Source organism: Parus major, chromosome 3 (genome assembly GCF_001522545.3).
Source record: "Parus major isolate Abel chromosome 3, Parus_major1.1, whole genome shotgun sequence".
NCBI lineage: Eukaryota > Metazoa > Chordata > Aves > Passeriformes > Paridae > Parus > Parus major.
Genome location: NC_031770.1, coordinates 78,471,465 through 78,491,464, shown reverse-complemented (window position 1 = coordinate 78,491,464; position 20,000 = coordinate 78,471,465). Strand labels below are relative to the sequence as shown.

At 39.0% G+C, this 20,000-nt stretch overlaps 1 protein-coding gene across 5 annotated transcripts in view; it reads right to left on the bottom strand.

The window, feature by feature from the left end:
* Positions 1-19,994, bottom strand: part of SYNCRIP (synaptotagmin binding cytoplasmic RNA interacting protein) — a 26,763-nt gene extending 6,769 nt beyond the window's left edge. For 3 of the 5 annotated variants that reach the window (XM_015622429.1, XM_015622430.1, XM_015622431.1), the window contains exons 1-10: positions 19,791-19,923; positions 18,336-18,495; positions 17,351-17,469; positions 17,068-17,175; positions 15,210-15,323; positions 14,951-15,127; positions 9,897-10,032; positions 8,969-9,174; positions 3,785-3,934; positions 2,322-2,443 (exon numbers count right to left, since the gene is read on the bottom strand). In XM_015622429.1, coding sequence (XP_015477915.1) covers positions 2,322-2,443; positions 3,785-3,934; positions 8,969-9,174; positions 9,897-10,032; positions 14,951-15,127; positions 15,210-15,323; positions 17,068-17,175; positions 17,351-17,469; positions 18,336-18,483 — 1,280 coding nt within the window. In that variant the 5' untranslated portion in view covers positions 18,484-18,495; positions 19,791-19,923. Of the gene's footprint in view, positions 1-2,321; positions 2,444-3,784; positions 3,935-8,968; positions 9,175-9,896; positions 10,033-14,950; positions 15,128-15,209; positions 15,324-17,067; positions 17,176-17,350; positions 17,470-18,335; positions 18,496-19,790 lie in introns of all 5 variants that reach the window. The other 2 variants (XM_015622432.1, XM_015622428.2) reach the window with 2 other exon arrangements.
* Between the last annotated feature and the right edge of the window lie 6 nt (positions 19,995-20,000).

Here is a 20,000-nt window from a genome sequence, read left to right as displayed (position 1 = left end):
ATCTTGTATCAGGTATCCCATTCACAATACCCATGCCTCCAAAAATGTGGAAGCAGCAACATAGGTTGCATACATATTTTGTTTTTTAAAATCGTAAGCCCAGGATTTTTATGGAAATATAACTGTTTTAGCTCTATGAAAGCATACTAATAGTATGCTCAACTACTCTCTGATACCGCTGTGACTTTACATGCACCTTCTAATGAGGTGAGTCACTATCAAGACTTTTTATACTTTCTGTTCAAAATTAGAATGGAGACAATTTACTAATAAACACAATCACACTGCCCTTTTATTCAGGATTTTCTCCTCACACAGTTTTACATAGTACACGTAGTACATCGTAAGTAGTACGCAATGTGTTGAAAAGCAAAGGAATTTATACAGACTAAGAATTCTACTTTGAAACCCCTCGTGGCTGTCAGAATAGTAAAAACATGATGTAAAACACTTCTTACTGATTGAATAGTCACTTGCAGACAAGCAGGTAGGATTACTAACTATATTAATGTACAAATCAAATTGAATCTGTAGTTATGTGGAAGTATCTAAGAAAGTTAAGTATTTTTTTGCTACCATAAATGTAGTGCAAACTGCAAATTATCTCGAAGATCTTAAGATGCCACTCAAAACTTGTCAAGTAACTGGGATATAGGCTTAACAACACACATATCCCCTTATTCCCACATCTTTTGGAATCCTAGGAACATTAGAAACCCCTCAGTAAACAATTCAGTAATGAACAGCATACTCAAAACCAGAAAATGCCTGGATTTAAACCAACTAACTGCTTTCCTACTGCCTTAAGAGCTCAGAAAAACAAAGGAACACAAAGAATTCCCAAATGAATGAACTACTGCCCAAGTGGCACTACCATACCTCTGCCTAGAAGAGCAAGAGAGGCAGTCCTACTGTACCTACCTCCACAAATGAGGCATACATATCCCTAAACAACAAAAGCAGCAGGGATGTAGATAACATACAGCACATTAATATTTGAGGTGATATGTGACAGAAGACTTCCAGTGTTATAAATACATGCATGCTACCCTGAAGTATAAAACTGGGTACAAGATAAAATAATCTGCAGTGAAGAGTTAGGTGGGGAGCAGGAATCATGCAGCATTATAACCAATTCCAGTGCATTTTAAAAGATCTTCCTTTTTATCACTGGAGAAAGGGCATTATTAGATTCTGAATACTGAGCTAGCAAATTTGTTTGTGCGAGAATTTTTTTGTGATTATTCAAATTTAGTGTCAGAAAGCTTATCTCCACTCAGAGACAACACAACCATGCCAACAACTGCCATGTTTAGAGGGAAACTGTGCCACTTTCTATACTTTACTGTGCCTTCTATACTTTAATTAAATGAACAGGTATCTATGGTGGCATTGCCAAGATGCAGAATACACAGCAAGAAGTACAGCTGTATCAGCAAAAGTTTAAGCAGAACAGAAAAGCCCTGCCTGGCACAGAAGAGAAGCTAAAGAAAAAAAAAAAAAAAGTTCACTTCTTACAGTAACACCAGATGCCCATGGAAGAACAAAAGGGCTAATAAAGTTACGAGAACTATAAGCAGGGCAAACTTAACCAATTCCATGTGTACAGTAGGTCACCATGTGGAGATCTCCATTAATCTTGCAAGCTCACTATTCCATCTTCTTGGATGCTGCACAACAGCACTTCCAAGTTATTTTTGGAAGTAAGGTGGGGGAGGGAATGTGGTTAAGAAAGCAGGAAGATATCCAAGAAGAAAAACACATGAGAACATTAAGCAGAACACACCAGCAAGAAACTGCCCCTTTTTGTTGTTGTTTTTAACAATATTCAGCATTTACTAGTGCAAGATCTCTATCAGTATGATGAGTTCATAAGCTTCGTGGGCAGATGTATCTTCTGGAAGCGGCAAGAAAGAGTATCAGGATCCTCCTTTCAGTGGGTACTTTACTAAAGAGGGGGTGCTGTATTAATACTACTAAGCCTGCTGAGAGGAACACACAATGAGCTCTTCCACGTGATATCACTGCAGAAGTACAGGGAAATTCAGAATAGAAAGTGAGAAGCATGTATTTTTCATGACCATGAGTTCCTCCAGTGCTCTCACACTCAAGTAAGCAGAGCAAGACAGTACTTAAATTATCACTAAAAACCACTATTAGACTTTTTGTGCAAACAAAAATGAATCCAACATTTTTGAGAGAAGCCAGAAAACCTGTATACTCTGTAATGTATCTACTAAAATATCCAGATGTTCTAATTTGATAGGATTGTACATGTCTTTCAGAAGTAATACAACATAACTACATGCATTTACACTTACATCTGATTTTTAGCCGCTTGTCTCTGAGCTTTCCGTTCTTTTCTTTTTTGATCTGGTGGCTTAGCAAAAACAATTTCAATGTTTTCTCCCTCTAAATCTTTGCCATTCATTTCTTCCATCGCCTGAAGGAATTAACCAGACTTTAAATATACTTCCAAGCATATCTGAAGTTATTAATTTTGTTCTACCTTTTATTTAGAGTATGCATTTTTAAATTTGTTATTCAGAGCTAAAATAACAAAATAAAGCTAAAAAAAAAAAAATAACAATCAGAGAGCACAGTATTATGGATTCCAATTACGCACTTCTTCTGAACTTGGCTCTCAAACCCAGGACTGCATGTATCAGTTTAGAAATCTTCCCCTCAGAACTGGAAACAGGTTTCAATCTTTGCAAGCTGTTACAATTAATGAAGTGACAGAACTGTCCTCTGAAAGTGCACATTTTGTAATGCATGAATAAATTCCTAATGTCAGCACACATGCAAACAGTACTAAAGTTAGAGCTCAGTATATTCTGCTATTCCTTTATTTTACTTGTAATAAATACCAACTAGAAGGCAAAAATTAAGAGTCGTTCTGATCACAAGGAAAAAACAAACAAACCAAACACAAAAAACCGCAATTCCTTCCCAAATCCACACCACCAACCTCCCACAACCTTTCTCCTCAAAAAAAAAAAAAGCAAAACAAACAGCAAACCATCAACTCCTCCCCTACCCTCCCTGCCATGTGCAATTCCTATGGGCCACAGTTTTTATCCTAAGTTAATTTTGAGCAGAGGAATCCTAAAGATTCTACCTGTTTTAGGAACTTTACATAGTTATGCCCTGCCAGGATATATATCTTACTTAGACTCTTCCCATCATCTTCCTAAGCATCTGCTTTAAGACATATGGATACCTAAGAAAAACTGAATCCTCCTGTATCCTGCATCCACCCAGAGAACATAAAAAAATGGATACACTACTGGAAAGAGGGGAATTACACTTTCCCTTCTTTAACAACACATGACATGAAGACTGGGCTAGCAAAATCCAGGAATGACAATTAATAAATTGTCTAGCACCCCTCATTAAAAAAAAAATTAAATTCTTCTTGAAAAAATAAATAAAAACGTTACCTAAGTTTTTATCACCTGCCATACGTAAAGAAACTACTTTAAAGTTCTACCAATAATTTGGTGAGAAGAGTCGTTCAATTTCTGACACTTGAGCTTCAAATGGTAACAACATTATTATCTTAAGAGCTCATATGCAGAATTACTTAGGATAGGTGCATTTAAGATCCACTTTTCAAGCTAGAATTGCATCATCCTATGATACCCAGAGAGGACAAAATTAGCTGTGACAAAGTTACCACTAGGCCAGACAAAGCTTCTTCTCAAGTTAGAAGAAGCATACAGCTTCTAACAACAGTACTTACAACACACACATGCACACAGTTACAGTTCTCTTCACTTACCTTTACAGCACCATCCCGTTCATCAAAATGAATGAAAGCATAGTCTTTTAGCTTCTTCACTCGTTCTAGCTTTCCAAATTGACTGAAGGCTTTTTCTAGAATCTCCTCTGTTACGGTATTGGCAAGATTGCGTACAAACAAAACTTTTACCTAAGGGAATTAAAAAAAAAAACCGAACAAACACAAAAAACAAACAAACAAAACACGAAAACAAAACAAAAACAAAGAAAAAAAAAGGACTTAGGAGTATGATCTCATTTCAAAGCACAAAATGAAGCTTTGCAAGTTACCGCTATTGGCAGTACTGAAAAAACATAGTTACATTTTCTGTATAGCATTTTATATACATATATATGAATATGTACATTTAAATAGTCACACAGCATGAGTTAGCTCCAAAATTCCCTGACAGAAATATTCAATCTGTTATCAAACATGATTATATAAGTATTAGTATCCTGAAAGTCAATTCAATTTATGTTAGTGTGATCCTAGCAGCAGTTATCTCCAACCCAGAATACTATGAAACTTGAGAGAAGGCAACCAGAATTGGTTACACACAAATCAATTAAGTTATCAAAACATGTAATTGTTTAGACAGGCTTTTACTCAGTTATTTGCGGAACAGTCATCACTGTAATATCTAGGTCAGAGGTGACAGGCCTGCAGCTTTCAAGCTGCTTAACTTGTGGTTCCCATGCTAGAGCTGCACCAAACACCTAATGTCAGGACTGTGATTGCCTGAGGGGCACTCAAGTGACCTGAAGCCACTTCTGAAAGACAGAACTGCAGACAGAGGGGATACTAAGGCTAACACTGGCCAGTCACCTTTCAACTTTCTCAAAAGTCAAACTGTGCTGTTCCCTTGAGGAAGTCACCCCCAACTAACTCCGGAAGTTTACTCCCTCCCCCAGCTCACTAAAACCATGTAACACAACTCTTAAGCTACACAAAGACTGTTACGCAGTTTCTAAAATCAGAAAGGCAGGTAATCATCCAACTGTTGACTGCCTGACATGGACTAAATCATCAATATAAAACTTCATCAATAACCAACTGCATAGGATAAAGTAAAATCTAGAGCAGTCTGATGACAAAGGCTTAAACTAAACCCTCACTTAACATAGCAGACAACATATGTGGAAACCAGGAATCACCTATTAGTGACCCGACAGTATTGAAAGATTCATCCTTGTGTCCATGCCAAGGCTGCACACAGTGACTGGACATGAGGGTGTTTACACGGTGTCATCTATGTGTCTTCACAATTTACAGCACTCTTCATCTTCTTGAGAAGAGTTCCTTCAACATGCTGGCACCATGCTCTGACAGTTTAACCACCTCCTACTGCCAAGGAATGCTCAGTCTTACCTGCCTATAGTGCAGCTGCCAATCAGCTGCAAGACCTGCAACTTCTGCTTACATTCCCACTGCTCCTATTGGTTTCAAATTAGCTGATGACATCAAACAAACACTGACTCCTGACCCTGAAGGTCAACACCAATAACACAAGGTGTGAAAGGACCAAGGAAAGCATGCTTCAATTTCTGAAGCAGAGCTGCACTCTACTCCCACCACATACAGGAATTCAATAAACCCAGACACCATTTTTGGAAGAACTGCTATGTAATTAAGTTATAAAAAAAAAAAACAGGACAGACTTCATAAATCTGTCTCATTCACTAGCTGAACTAGGATAGGATGCAGAATTTGGAAGACGGGATACTTACAGACCATAAATCTAACCCAGTGTATCAATTCTAGGCTTTGGCAATAGTTACTCCTGCTGATTCTCAGGAGATCATAGAAGTTATAGCCAACTCCATGAGAAAAGCTGTTTCCTATTATGTATTAAGCTTCTCCTACATGCCTTGATGGTAAGAGCAACCTTTATTTATTGTAACCCATACATAATAACCATTTTTAGTAAAACATCCTAACTGCTACCTTAACCTTATTCCATGGAAATTAATTACATTAAGTTCTGTGATGTAATCAATGACTTTGAAAACCACTAACTTTTAAACAAATGCTCTATATGTTTAGAAAAGGATGAAAACTAGAACGTCACAAGGAACCCTAAGTACTCTAATAAATCCATGATGACTGACATGATTAAAAACTACACAGAATAATCACTGTTTTTAAAAATATGCAAATCTAATATTATAACATATTATAAAAACATAATGTAATATTATGGTTTTTAAAGAAATACAAAGTAACTAATTTAAATCTTCCCAGTGTAGACAAATCTGTTAATCTCTAACAGCTAAAATTTTTTTAACACCTTTATTCATATTACAGATTAGAAGTGTAACTAAATGAGTCAAAGATGATGTAAAAGCTATTAGGCAGGTCAAAGCATAGGTTGAGAGAAGATGAACCCATTTTTACTTCACTGAAGCCAGCTAAAAAGGGAGGGAAGGGAGAAAAAAACGAAATCCTCTTCATTAAAGCTCACACATTACACCACGAATCCACAAATACTCCTAACAAGCAATATACCCAACACCAGCATTTTGCTTTAAAGGCAGAATTCACATTTAAAAATCTGCATAAATTAGACTATCCCAAAACTTCTGGTATCTGCTCCTTTTCCTCCTCTTACCTACAGCACAAACACTTCAGGCCACATTCTCCAAGGGTTACTAGCCCTGTCTCTTGTCCTGTAATCTGCCAGACAGCCACAAGCATAAGACTTTATTTAGCTGCTTAACCTGCCACTCCAGAACGTCCTCTGCAGCCTCAGCCATCCTACAGAAATCAAGTAAAACATTAATAAATTTAGCTAGACTACAGGTGTAAGAGGCAACAAAATGACACTTAAGAGAAATTAAAACTATCAACACAGCTGCTTGTGATGCTGGAAGAAAGTTCGTTTGGACTAGAAGTCAATACCTTAACCAGTTATACTCTGATCTGTTAGCACAAGCACTAATCTCCTGTAGCACATCCATCTAGCTCAAGAATCTACCTTCATTCCTTAATTGTGCTCAAGCTACTTTGTATTTAAGGTAACCATCCATTTAAGTGATTAATATTTACCCATACAGTACTCTCCACAACATTTTATCAGAAAGACAAAGGAAAAAAGACTCAAGTAGACATTTCAGAAATTCAAATTAGTAGGTGTCCATATATTGATGAAATGCCTCTTCTGAAAGATTTAAAACACTGTTCACCTTCTGGCTACATATGTGAATTTGTCTTCCTTACAGCTTGCTCTTCTGGGATTGCTCTTCTAGCAGTCTTGACAAGAAAACTGATGACCACATGATTATTTTGATGAAAACGACCTACTTCTCCTAGTCAGTTTCCTCCACAGCCTTCTACCATAGCAATGTGCAAGATGACACTGGTCGATAGCTTTCCCTTTGCTCTGGACTGACAGCAGTCAGAAGCAATGACAGCCAACCTGCAGCTCACATCCAGGAGATTACTGACTGCAGCAGCAGCTCTGCTGCTCTCTCTTAGGAGATAGCAAGAAAAGAAAGCAAACTTTATACTTAGAGAAGGGCCAGATACAGTCAGCCTCTGCAAAGGTACAGCAGGTGGCCAAGAAAAACTGGAGACTTCCCTTATTGCAAGAACAAACTAAGGGACACAATCAAGAGAGGAAGGTCAGACACCAAGCATTGTCTCAGCTTGTGTCTTCAGACACAAGCCACTTTTTCAGTATTCTTTTATGCAGAGCCTCATTTTTCCATACATCTTCAACCCAAGCTCCATATCCTATCTTTGGCATGTGGCACTAGATGTATCCAAGTTGATTTTCTCTGCATTTTCTACACTTCTTTCCGTCATCTCCATGTTTTCTCTTTCCATGTCCCATTTCAAATACAAAATAATAAACGGTATTAACACATTCAAAAAAACTGTATAGTAAAAGGAGCAAACCAATATCAAGCTTTAATTGCTTTAGTCTTTCATTCTGTACATCTGTAAACTTAGCAGAGATGCTTGATTATGTCCCCTATCACGTCCTTTTCATCTATTTTGTTCTATCAGCAGAAATTCCTGCTTATTTTGACAGTTCGGTGGATTAGGTCTCTTCTCTTTTGAGCCAAGAAACTAAACATACAGGCTGCCATATTTAGGAAGTGCCACCTTCCACAAATTTGACCTGCAAGACTCTTTTCCTGCTGTTGACAGTCTATCATGCTGGGCAAGAAAAATAAAGTCTGCAGACAAAATAGTCCAAAAGCTTCTGTAATACATGTATTACAAAAGCAGCTTTTTCCCTAAAATGAGCCCCCACCCCAACCCTTTTCCCTTATGGCTCACCAAAGAGGAGATCCCAGCCAAGCTATCTTACTAGGTCCATCAAAGTAGGACTCCAGCAAGTGACGTGTCTCAGATGAGAGTAAAAGCACAGACGAAAAGCAAGCAAAGAGAAAGAGATAAGGATATGGGCTAGCTAGGAGTTTCCATTAAACAACTCAGCTATACAACACAACTGAAAAAGACAGAGTTGGGCAATATCTGACGGGGGGAAAAAAAAAATTAGGTAGTTTGTTTCTGGCAAGATACCACGCACATATATAAAACAACTGCTACAATGTACTTCAAAGTGTTAACAGTCCAGACTTCAGCTTCAGCTCAATATTCAAAGTCCAAAATATTGCCAGTCTAGGTATAAAAAGGTGTTAACTCCCCCAAATAAAAAATAACTGCCGAGTTCCAAATACAAGCTAATTGTCTAATTTTTCAGAAGCAACTGCTAATGGCAACTTTTGTTAATGGCAAAATACATTTGTGTACATTTGAACAGACATGTTCCATTGCTGAAGTGATACAGTTCCAGGTTTAAAAAGAATTAAGGCTTGTTCTGCGATGATATCTCTATTTCTGTCCTTCTAAATACTAGGGTACAAAACCATTTTAACTCTAGGAGTCACCACCATCTCTTTGAGGTAAAAAAATTAACTACGTCATCCTGTGTGTCATTTTGGAAAGAATTACATTCACTAAGCAGCACTGAGAACACAAAATAATGTAAGGCCATATAGAATGTTTAAATCCATGTAATTTCTGAGGTATATTCATTTTTTATCACCATATCTACAACATCTCTGTCAAGAAGGCCAAAAGATGTTATTTAATTTTAGGTTAATGCCAGGAAGTACCTAATTTGGAACAGAGCACTTTAAATGTACTATGGTCCCCTTACAGCTTTATTACCTTTGCCATGACTTCAGGATCTGGGTCTTCTATAGGGTCAGCCCATTCCACTGTGACAACATTTCCCCAGACTTTCACTTTGCCACTCATTAACCTACGTCTGGCCTGAGCAGCAGTTTTGTGATCTTCATATTCAAGAAAGCAGAAACCCCGATTCTTTTTCTTGTCATCGGGCTGATGATACAATATGACATCTGTAAGACCCTCTGAAATTAAATAGAACATTTGTTATGGTTTCAATCCATTGATTTGCATTATAAAGTATGGGTAGTCTTTGCAGCTATGGAAGAATACCCTTTCCCTAACCGAATGGAAGAAAGCTAGGGGCAGCCAGGTTCTGCTTAGTCACTTCTCCTCTTAAAGCCCTAAGTTACAGTTATCAGTGTGTGTTTTTTCCATAATGTTGAAACAACAAGAGATAAAAATTGCATGACTTCAATACCTAAAAAGTTTATTCTCCAAAAAACCTGAAGCCTATAACTCAGTAACAGAGAAAAGTCATCAAACAGTGCCTTTTTAAGTTCAAACATTATCAAAGAGAGCCTTAAAATTTAAGAATTATAAAGCAGAGAACCAGTTACATTCTTCAACTTGCCTCAGTTTTGCCTTGAGAAGTTTCAAAACATTCATTAGTATAGAAATGATTAAACTTTAAATTCAAATTTCTTTGAACAGATTTTTTAAACATTATACACTTGCTCTACAGGTAGAACTTAGAACCAACTACCTAGTCTAATTACAAATATCTCAGCCCTCAGTAAAACAGCAGTTTTTAAAAAACCTAAACAAACCCCAACACATGATGTTGAGATAAATGCTGAGTGGTCTCAGTTTGTTTTCATCATCATTCAACTATAAGCCAAAAGAAAGCTCATCAATTATCACATTTAACACCTTCCAGCTCTACAAAACCTAGTTATTAACTCACCTGTTACTTTGCTGAATTCTTCAACAATTTGCTCCTTGGTTTTACTCTTAGGAATAGAGCCAACAAAAAGCCTATTATTGGCAACAGAGATGCATACGCCAATGTGTTTTCCAGAACGAATTTCGTGGTTGTTGTACTGCAAGAAAAAAAGTATCGGACAATCATCAGTTACAAATAATTTTCACTCCCCTTCAACAGCAGCATACCAAATACTCAACTTTGAAAAACACAGAATTGAGCAATGTATTAAATTTTTGCTGCTTAACACATTTTTACAATGCATATTCAACTACTCTGAAGTATATCCATGTTTTCTATGGCATCGCCACTATTTCAGCCAACAATTATTTCTCCCTCCTTGTTCAACTCCCTCATTTTTTTCTTTACAGACTTCTTTGTACAAAATCATGCAAGTCCTGAAGGTCAAGGCTTCTCCCTTCACAACCATGCAGAACAAAATATAAGTTCTTCTATAGGCTGTAGCTATAAATTCTTGATTTGTGTGTAATACAAGACATGAGTTTTAACTGAAGTGAGCTTCCCTTCTGAAGTTCCACAGTTAACAAAAGAGTAAAAAGATCATGATCAGATTTTCTCCACAAAATCTTCAAGGCCAATTGGCAAATACTTTCTGAAGTATAAACATTACACATGTAAAGACAGTCAACAGCAAGAACAACTTTCTAATAACTTGAAATCCCAAGACTTCTGTTAAAATGCTTCACGCATAATGGTTGGAAGATACCATGAACAAGTCAGCAGTTTAAGAGGGGGAAAAAAAAAAGTATTACTGTAGACATCTGTTGAGAAAACATAAAAAAATGCCTTTAACTGAGATGCAGACACAGACATGCATTATCCAAATAAGAAGCAGGGAGGACAACTGCTGGTGCAACAACCCACTTTTAACTGGAAGCCCTATAACAGACAGTTCTTTAGCTAAGAAAATTAATTTTGTGGTCAAAATCTTATTGCCAAGTAGCAGGAAAGATTTTTAAAATTTCATCTAGCTATTTATTCTATGATTTATTTTGTGTTTGATGGTTTATCTTACTACATAAGGTAGTTATCCTCCACCCCATCATGCTTTTTGTGGAATAAAATCTGGGAGAAGATATTTATTTATACTTATCTTGGGCAAACAAAAGCTCCACCACTGAAACTTCTCTAAGCTAGGTAACAGCACCAAAAATAATCAAAACAGAGAACTGTACCGGTGAAAAGGACCTAGAGTGACATCTTCACAATGAATTATGTCTCAAAACATAGCAGGAGACAACAAAGGACGTCTATCTCCATATCTGTTGCCCATGTGACAGAGGAATAGTCGATTTTAAAGTAGGAAACTGCAGAAGGAGCTGCACTAGCTGCATAGGAAGACTGTATATAGACTATCACCACTAATATACATTAATGAAGAGACAGATTATAGTAGGTAAAAAAAACAGACTTCTAAAGAAACATCTTTAAAGAAGCTGACAGTTTATTAGTCTGTGAAAGTGATTCTTTACTAACTGAACTGTACACTAGGAAACATTTTTTTGCATTAGGAAACTTTTTTTACTGAGGCTGCTCAAACACTGGAACAGGCTTCCTAGAGAGGTGGTCAATGTCTCAAAGCTGTCACTGTCTAAGAGAGGCATCTGGAAAATGCTCTTGATAATCAAGATGACAGCAACAATTTTGGTCAGCCATGAAATAGTCAGGCAGACAGACTAGATGATTGCTGCAGATCCCTTCCAAATGAAATAAATACTCTATTCTATATGGATAATAAAATGTATTTTCCAACTGTTCCTGCTAAAGTCTAACACCAAAGTTTGACTACACATCTAATCCTAGAATAGTCTCTCATGGAACTCAGGATGTTGTATGAGAGTAAAATTAACAAGTAAAATTAGTATTTTCTACCACACTGCAGTTCCATTAACAGTTTTCAGTAGTTCCTTCATGCTACAATGCATTAACTGCTATTTTTCACTGTGTGTTTCTCTTTACAAAGAGAAAACAGTCTTCATTTAGGTGCTCTTGATCATCAAGTTGGTGATTTTTAGGTAAATAGTTTGCGTACCATCTACAAACTCAGATTAGACATAAAAAGACTCAGATCATGATCTGGGTAGAATGCCAAAACAGTCAGGCTACCAAAGTAGCTATGTCAGCATACTGCTTCCCCCTTCTGTCACCATGGAATCTGCGTCTGAAGTCAGTAGCAGAGATTGCCACCCTCTAGACAATGTAATAGTTTTGGTTTTTTCTCACTGACTTATTTAAGAACTTACTCACTAACAAGTCAAAACATGCAGAAGGTCTGTCTTGTCATTTTACCAACTTAGATTTTTGCTACCAATTTTAGTTTATTAGGAGCAAATGGCAAGTTGTACCTCTATGCATGGTTGGCAAACTGCTTCACTCACCTGTCCAACCACTCTGGATCAAGCTTACACCTGTTCTAATCAAAAGTATACTGAATGCTTCAATACTTTTCAGTCTGTTTTCCTACTAGGTTCACCTCAAAACTTTTCATTCTTTACATATTTACACTGACCTTATTCACATAGAAATCTTCAGAAAAACTTAACTCTAGCAATTTCTTATTTAAATAGGAGAGAGAAGTGAATGTGTGTGCAAAGGAACACAACTGGAGTTGTAATTCCTAAATAGTATAAAGTAAACATGTTAACATAGGAAAAAAATGACTGAGATTAAAAAATCATACTTTGATAGTGAATGCTTGTGTGAACTTCTGAGATGCCATTTCTACTTAACTAGCAAAGGGTTAACCACACTGAACTAAATAGTGGTCATAAAAAAAAGGAGAGAATTCCCTAAACTGTATTTAAAATAGTTCTGGCTGTGCTTAGGACAGAAATAGAGTGATACTACAGCCTGATACTGAAAAGAATTACAGATATGAAGAGTAATTAATTGTATGTGGCTTAAAAATGCATATGCATAAACAAAATCAAGACTTCAACCTTTTATACTGCAAGACTTCCTGTTAACAAATAAAGTAAGTCAACATTAAGTGTATCCAGAAATTTTAGTTCTGCTTTACATTGTCTTACAGACTGTGGAAGATACATACAGCAGCCACACAAACATGAATTGTATGCAAAATATGTTACACCAAGTCCAAGAGCCTGAAGACAGGTCAGTTAATTCTCTACTGTAGTTTGGGTATTGATAAAAACTGTCTCTTATTCCTCAAAAGCCTATAGGCAATGCAGAGACTTTTAATCTCATTTTTTCTATATTGTCCTGAAAAAAGACCCAAAAACCTCTTGGAAAAAGATGGGAGATAACAGAAGAACCATTATCCAAAGGAGTCCAGAAAGCTGGGAACTAAGTTATATACACATGAGAAATTTACAGGCAGTATTAAAAAGAACACCACCTGTTAAAACAATAGGTTATGGAAATGACTAGGACCAAGTGTTCAGTGTTTTGAACAGGTCATTCAGCAGTATCTCCCATGCATGTGTAATTAATGTAAGTTAAAGACCAACAATTCTCAACTGAGCTTGACAGCCACAGTTTGCTAATACTCCTGCAAAATACTTCTAAATAACTTGGGAAACTTATAGACCAAACTAGCCAGTTTTGGCTGGATTCACTCCAAAAAAACCTGACACATATCATAGAATCCAATTTAAGACTAACCCTACTTTCTAGGAGTTTAGCATAAAGGTTGAAAGACTGCTCCATCAACTGCAACACTTCTCAGCTATTACCCTCAGCGGCTATTTAACTGACAAGCAGAACACAGTGTGCTTTTTTCCTGCATATCAAAGAATAGACATAAAGGGACACCAAGAAGCTCCGTCCCTTGTATTGCTTAGTGGAATACTAAAGCTAGGATCTGAAGTTACTTTTCTGGAAGCATGACTTGAATGACTTTCCAGAGCATATTTCCTTTAAGCAAAATCCAGCTAAATAAAGAAAAATTGGGTTTTTTTCACTTACTAGGTGCTCCTGAGAACTTAGGTAATTTGATTCACTAAGTTTTAAAGAGTTCACACACACTCTGCACAGCTAGGTTGACAATGAAAGCACAAAGAGTTATCCCCAGTATATCTGACTGCACACTGAAACAACCAACTGTTCTTATTTAAAAAGCTGCTCAGCATATACTAAATTAGTTTTGTACTTCCACTTTTTCAGACATTTGTGCATTTTCTCAAAATAAATTGCCATTTTCTCCTTGATTTGTCTCCACAAATTGACTTACATGTCAATAGATGTTTTAAGCTAGTTTAAGCTATGCCTCATTACAAAAGGTATGTTACCCTACTACAGCAATACAGTATTGGTACACTTCAGAATGTGTGTGGTTAGCACTTGCAAGTCACACCACAACTAATCTTGCCCTTATCAGTGTAGCAGTAACCAGCTCAAGAAATTCAAATTTAACTTAGCCAGGAAAATAAAGATGCTGTGCAAGAATCATAAAACCTGAAAAGCTTATTAGGATTAGACCACATCAAACTGTTTCATACCTCTGTGTGAAACAGAGGGAATGCTCCTTAGGCCGGCAGGATTTATGATGTTTTCCTGTCAGCTGCAGCAAACAGAAAAGACCTTCAATGCTTGAGACATTTTTTCCCCATCTGAAGTATCTTATAAAATTCTGTGACTTTGAAGCACTTTTCCAGCATGGGCCCCCTGCTGGTGCAGAAACACATCAGGAGTCACAGACACCCTGACCAGCACTGCCCTTGTACCTCAGCAACTCCAGCACCACTGCTCTCCAGAACTCATACAGATGCAGACAGCTCAGAAATCACCACCGCTAATCCAACTTTGGTTAATAATAAAGACTCATCTAACTGGACCAAACAGCAGTCCATCAGCTTTTTCTTTCCCTGTTCCTAACACAGTCAGCAAATATTTATATGCAATGAGAAAATGAATTTAACACCTAGTGGACATTTATGAAGTAATCTAACCATGACAATTTCACCTTATGCATTTAAACACTAGGACCAGGAGAACAACAGCTTCTAAACCAGAGTGTACTTCATCAAAAAAGAAAAAAATCCAAGAAAACTTACCAGTTTAACAGCTTCCTGAGCTGCCTCTTTAGTACAAAAAGTGACAAAAGCATATCCTCTGTTTAGACCAGTTAGTGGATCCATCATTAAGCGGAGATCCCATATAGGTCCAGCTTTCTCAAATAATGGAACAAGTTCATCTTCAAACAAGTCTCTCGGAATCTTGCCCACAAATATCTACAACAGACATACAAAGCACTGTTTATAAAAAGTATTTCCTATGACTAAGTCTACATCTGCATGAACATCTTCTTCTTACCTCTGTACCAACAGAAGGCTGTTGTCCTGAATATACTGACTCTGGAGGAGGTCCACCATATTTCCTCTGTCCAGTAGTCACATCAAGAGTGTAGCCAGTTCTCTCCAACAGTGCCTTCAAGTAAGAAACTTAAAATTTTAAAACCACATACAAACTGAGCAAGTTTTGTTGCACTTCATTCACAGACAGACATGCTTCTAATTCCTTTTAAACTGTACCGCTTTGAAGCTCCCACAAACAAATCTACTACTAGTATTTCAACAAGAAACTTGCAAAACAATTAACAGAACTATTAGGTACAGAAACACTGCTAGAAAATTAGAGATTCACATCCAGTTTTCCCAATTCCTTGATTTTCATTAAAAAAGCCAAGTCATATAATAGTGAGCTTCCCTTTAATTAGGAAGATCTTAGTCTGAGCCACTTCTTGTTTTGGCATGTCCAATCCTGCAGACGTTTGTGCACAAGAGTTCCCCGCACTTAATGAGATTACTCATGAGTGTGAAGTTAAAAGAACACATGTTTAAGTGCTTACACCCCTGGAACACTGCAGAGCCTGCTTCAGGTGCCCAACTATCAAAGTGGTAGTACTATTTCCTTTCTCTTATCATCCCCCCCCCCTTCAAATTCCTTGTGGACTTATACAGGATCCATAGGACAACTAACCCTCACTAGAACCACTGCATGTAGTTATATAGTTAGATATAGTTACAGACATACTAACAACTTAAAATGTTAGCTGGCATTCAGTATGCAAACACATGAGAAACTACTCTGAAATTAAGTCTTTCTAAATAATTTTGTACAAAGACAAATCAACTCTACACAAAAAGAAACTGCATATTAAACCAGCCCAATTATAGTCAAGAGTTAGCAATTTTACAACTACAAAATTGCAGTTATTTTAAATGCTATAACCATCAGCAATAGAAGCAATGCTACTTGAAGTTATTAACCAAGTCCTCATAATATTGCTGTTTTATGTGGCACTGACAAAAACTGTACCAGTTTTTAAAAAAATTATAATTAAAAGCATCCCAGCCTCAAAGTCAAGAGAAAAAAAAGATTCTCTAATTTTACAGGGTACACAGTTATTTGTAATGATCATTTTATACTATACACGTGCTGCATCAAGGAAGAAAGATTCTCAGGGGTTTTTTTACAACATCACCTAAACATGCTTAGATGGTTTTCCTTCCCTTAAGCTTCCGTAAGTTGCTAATCACAGTACTTTAAATAAATCATTGTATGCCTAACTCTTGAGAAAGTAAGACTTGCTAGCAGCAGACATGGTCAAAAAAATAATTTACCCCTCATTAAGACAGTTTGGAGTACAGTTTATGAGCACAGTGATTATGTCATAAGAAGTGGGCTAAATCCTAAATCCATTACAATCTGTTTTTTCAGACACGTGGTATCTCCTCCCTATTGTGGAATTGCTCTAAATCCGAACTAAGGGGGCGGAGTAGAAACAATAACAAAAAAACCAGAACACAAAAAACAATCAGCAGGAGCTGAACTTATGCATTTTGAACTCAAATAACTATGCTGACAACAAGTATGCACAAACTTTTTACTGCGAAATAGAGTAATTGTCTCAATAAGACACAGAGCAAACTGAAATCTCCTTCACTTTTATACACTCAGTTCCAGAAATTAATATATTAACTTTCTACTTGAAAAGGAAGAAGTGGAAGACAAAATTGCAAGTGACAGCTTTCAATGACAAATATGAAAAATAACCTGCAAAAACCTTTTTAAGAAAAGCACAGCTCCAAAACAACCAATATAACTCTCACAACAACTCAGAAAAACAAACAACAGGTAGACCTCATAACTTTTATTTTTACCAACATACCTTAATTTTTGCCTCATCTGGTCCTTTGCTAGAATCTGCCACCTTGGTCCCCTGTTTTTCCCTCTGCCTGTATGTCTTCATGACTCCACATAAAAAGGCACTTTTGTTCTGCAAAAGATACAATCTTCAGTTCTGAAAACACGACAAGCCAGAAGCTCATTTTACCTTGAAATAGTAGTGGTCACTTCACATATCACACATGGATCACTGAAGAGACAGACCTCTTCCCAGACAACTAACAGTTTATCCCTCAACAACTATATTGTAAATTGCTTAACGTTACCTGAACATGTGAGAGATCACTGTCTTTAAACTGCTGAAGCACTGCTAGTGCACCTTCTTCATTGAATTCCTTTAAAGCTTCAATAGCTCTTTCATCTAGATCACTATGTGCAACTAGCCCTAGAAAAAAAGAAAAAAAAATTACTAATTATATTTGGTCAGTGATCTTTGTAAAACCTAATGTAGCATCCCTAACACATTTCAGTGACCTCTAAATCAAATACTGATTAAAGTAAGTTACTATGCCTAAAAAATCATTTTGTTCCTTTGAAATTAAATATTTAAGGGTATACTTCTTTAATGAAAAACAAGGTTCAGAGTAAAAATTGCTACATTTATGTGCTCATTTGACTTCTGTGAAACCCAGATATTACATGGGCCAAGTTTAATTTCAATATCCTGAAGCTGAATTCAGAGGAAACTATCAAAACCTACCAAAGCCTGACTTAGCTTGCCTAGCAATGGTACCTTGGTACGCTTTTAGAAGACTATAAATACAAATAAACTGCAGCACTAGAAATGACTCATAATGATCAAAAAATCAAGCTTAAAACATGCTAGCTATTAGCACACCTGAAAGAACCAACATCATAACTTTTGCATCCATGAGCCCAAACACCATATCAAGAAGTATCACTTACACAAGAAGATGCATACCAATGCTTTATCTTCTTACAGTTGCCTACAGTTACCACAAAAAAATGCACGAAGAGTACATCACCTGCTCCTCCTAAAAATCATCTGTTGCCTATTCTTGCTGTTGCTTTGGTTCCCTTCATACTGCTTCCCACCCCTCAGTCCAAGTAGCCTGGGAATTTCCTCTGAAAGTTACTACAATAAATTGAAGTACTGAATCTAAAACATCCAGATTTTAGCAAGACTGCAGTTCCCATACTTGGAAACCACAAAAAGTTGCTATTTCAGCCCAAAGACAGAAGAATCCAATAAAATATTGTATGTGTGGTTTTGCAAGTCTTAGATCTTACCTGCAACGTAAATTTCATCTAGTTTTTCAGCAACTTTCTGTGGTAAACCAGCATCAAGCAATGTCTGGAAATGCTCAGAATGGGTAACTGCAGCAGAAGTATCCATGGGCTCTTCAGTACCGTTCCCATTAACATGTTCAGTAGCCATGTTTCCAGATATCTGTTCAAATGCAATAAGCATCAAAATTAAGCTAAACATATCTTCAGGCAGAACAACTCAAGTGACAATATATAAAAGACTACCCTATTCTTTTAAAGTAATGGGAAAAAATATAAAAAATAGCAGATCACCGCCCCGATTTTTTTTTTTTTAGGTTTTTTTTTAGTTTTGTAAGGCGCAGGAAATTCCTCAAAAGAAGCACTAACACAAAGAAAAGCCCTGACACCACTGCCTAGGGGGGATGGGGCAGCTTTCACTGCAGGTTTTACACAACCCAGACAGACACTGACTCACCTCCCCTCTCTCTAACACACTCCCTAAGACGCTCTGAACAAGTTAGAAATGGAGCAAAAAGGCAACAGCGGGGGTGGCAGGACAAGCAAACCTGCCACATGCACCGCGATACCGTCACTGACACTCGCTGCCGCCTCCACCGCCCGCTGCAAACTCGCTGCCCCTCGGCGCACGCCGCCTCTCCAGGCCCCGGGCGCGGCCGGGATCCCTTCTCGCCTCCACTTCGGTGCCGGCCGGGCAAGCGAGAGGAACAAAGCGCTCTTCCCAGCCCGCACCCACCCACGGCGGCGGCGGCCATGAGCCCGATGGAAACACGTGCTCCGCGCGTTCAGATGTCCTACAACTTCCTCCAGTGACCGACTTCCCCCCCTCCCCGCCACACTCCCGCGGGAGGAGCGGCTCCCCCCCGCCCCGAGCCCCGGCCATTCCCCACCTCTCACCCTATTCCCCCCGGAGAGCGGGTTGCAACACCCCGGGCCCGATTTCACCACCCGGCCGGAGCTCTCGGTGCCTCTCGGCCCCACCGCCGCCTCCCGGCCACACTCCTGTCCGGAACAATGCAAGGCCCCGTTTCCCAGCCAGGAAACACCGCTGCCCATCGCCCACCGCCTCCCGACGTGACCGGGGCCACGCCAAACCCGGGCGGCTCCGCTCCCCCGCGCACACGCCGGGCACCGAGGCCGCGGTTCGGCCCCTGCCCCTCACGAGCAATGAATGGAGCGGCGGAGCCAGCGGGACAATAAGGCGGGAGCCACGCGCCCCGCGCCGGCCCGGCTCGGGTGGTGCCCCGGCCGCCGCCGCCACGCCGGGGCCGCGCACCGGCCCGGCCGCCCCCCGCCCGCCCGACAGTGTCGGCAACGAAGGCAGCGCCAGCAGCTCCTCCACCCATCGCGCAGCGCCCCGGCCCCACAGCGCTGCGGGGCCCCAGCGTGCGCATCCCGCCCTCCGCCCGCTCTGCCACCCGGCCCGCTTCCACCCCGCCAGCGCCCGGCCGCCCTGACCTGTGTGTGTCTGCGGGGGGAGAACCGCCGTGTGCGAAGGGTCTCTCGGGGCGCGGGTCGTGGCTCGGCGTGCTGAGGCGCTGCCCCCGTTCCGCGCTCCCGCGGCGGTGTGTCCGGGCAGTGCTGCTGCTGGAGCTGGCGTAAAATGGCGGCCGCTCGAGCGCTCACGCCGCTGCTGCTGCTGCTGCTGGCACCAGCCCCGGCCCCTTC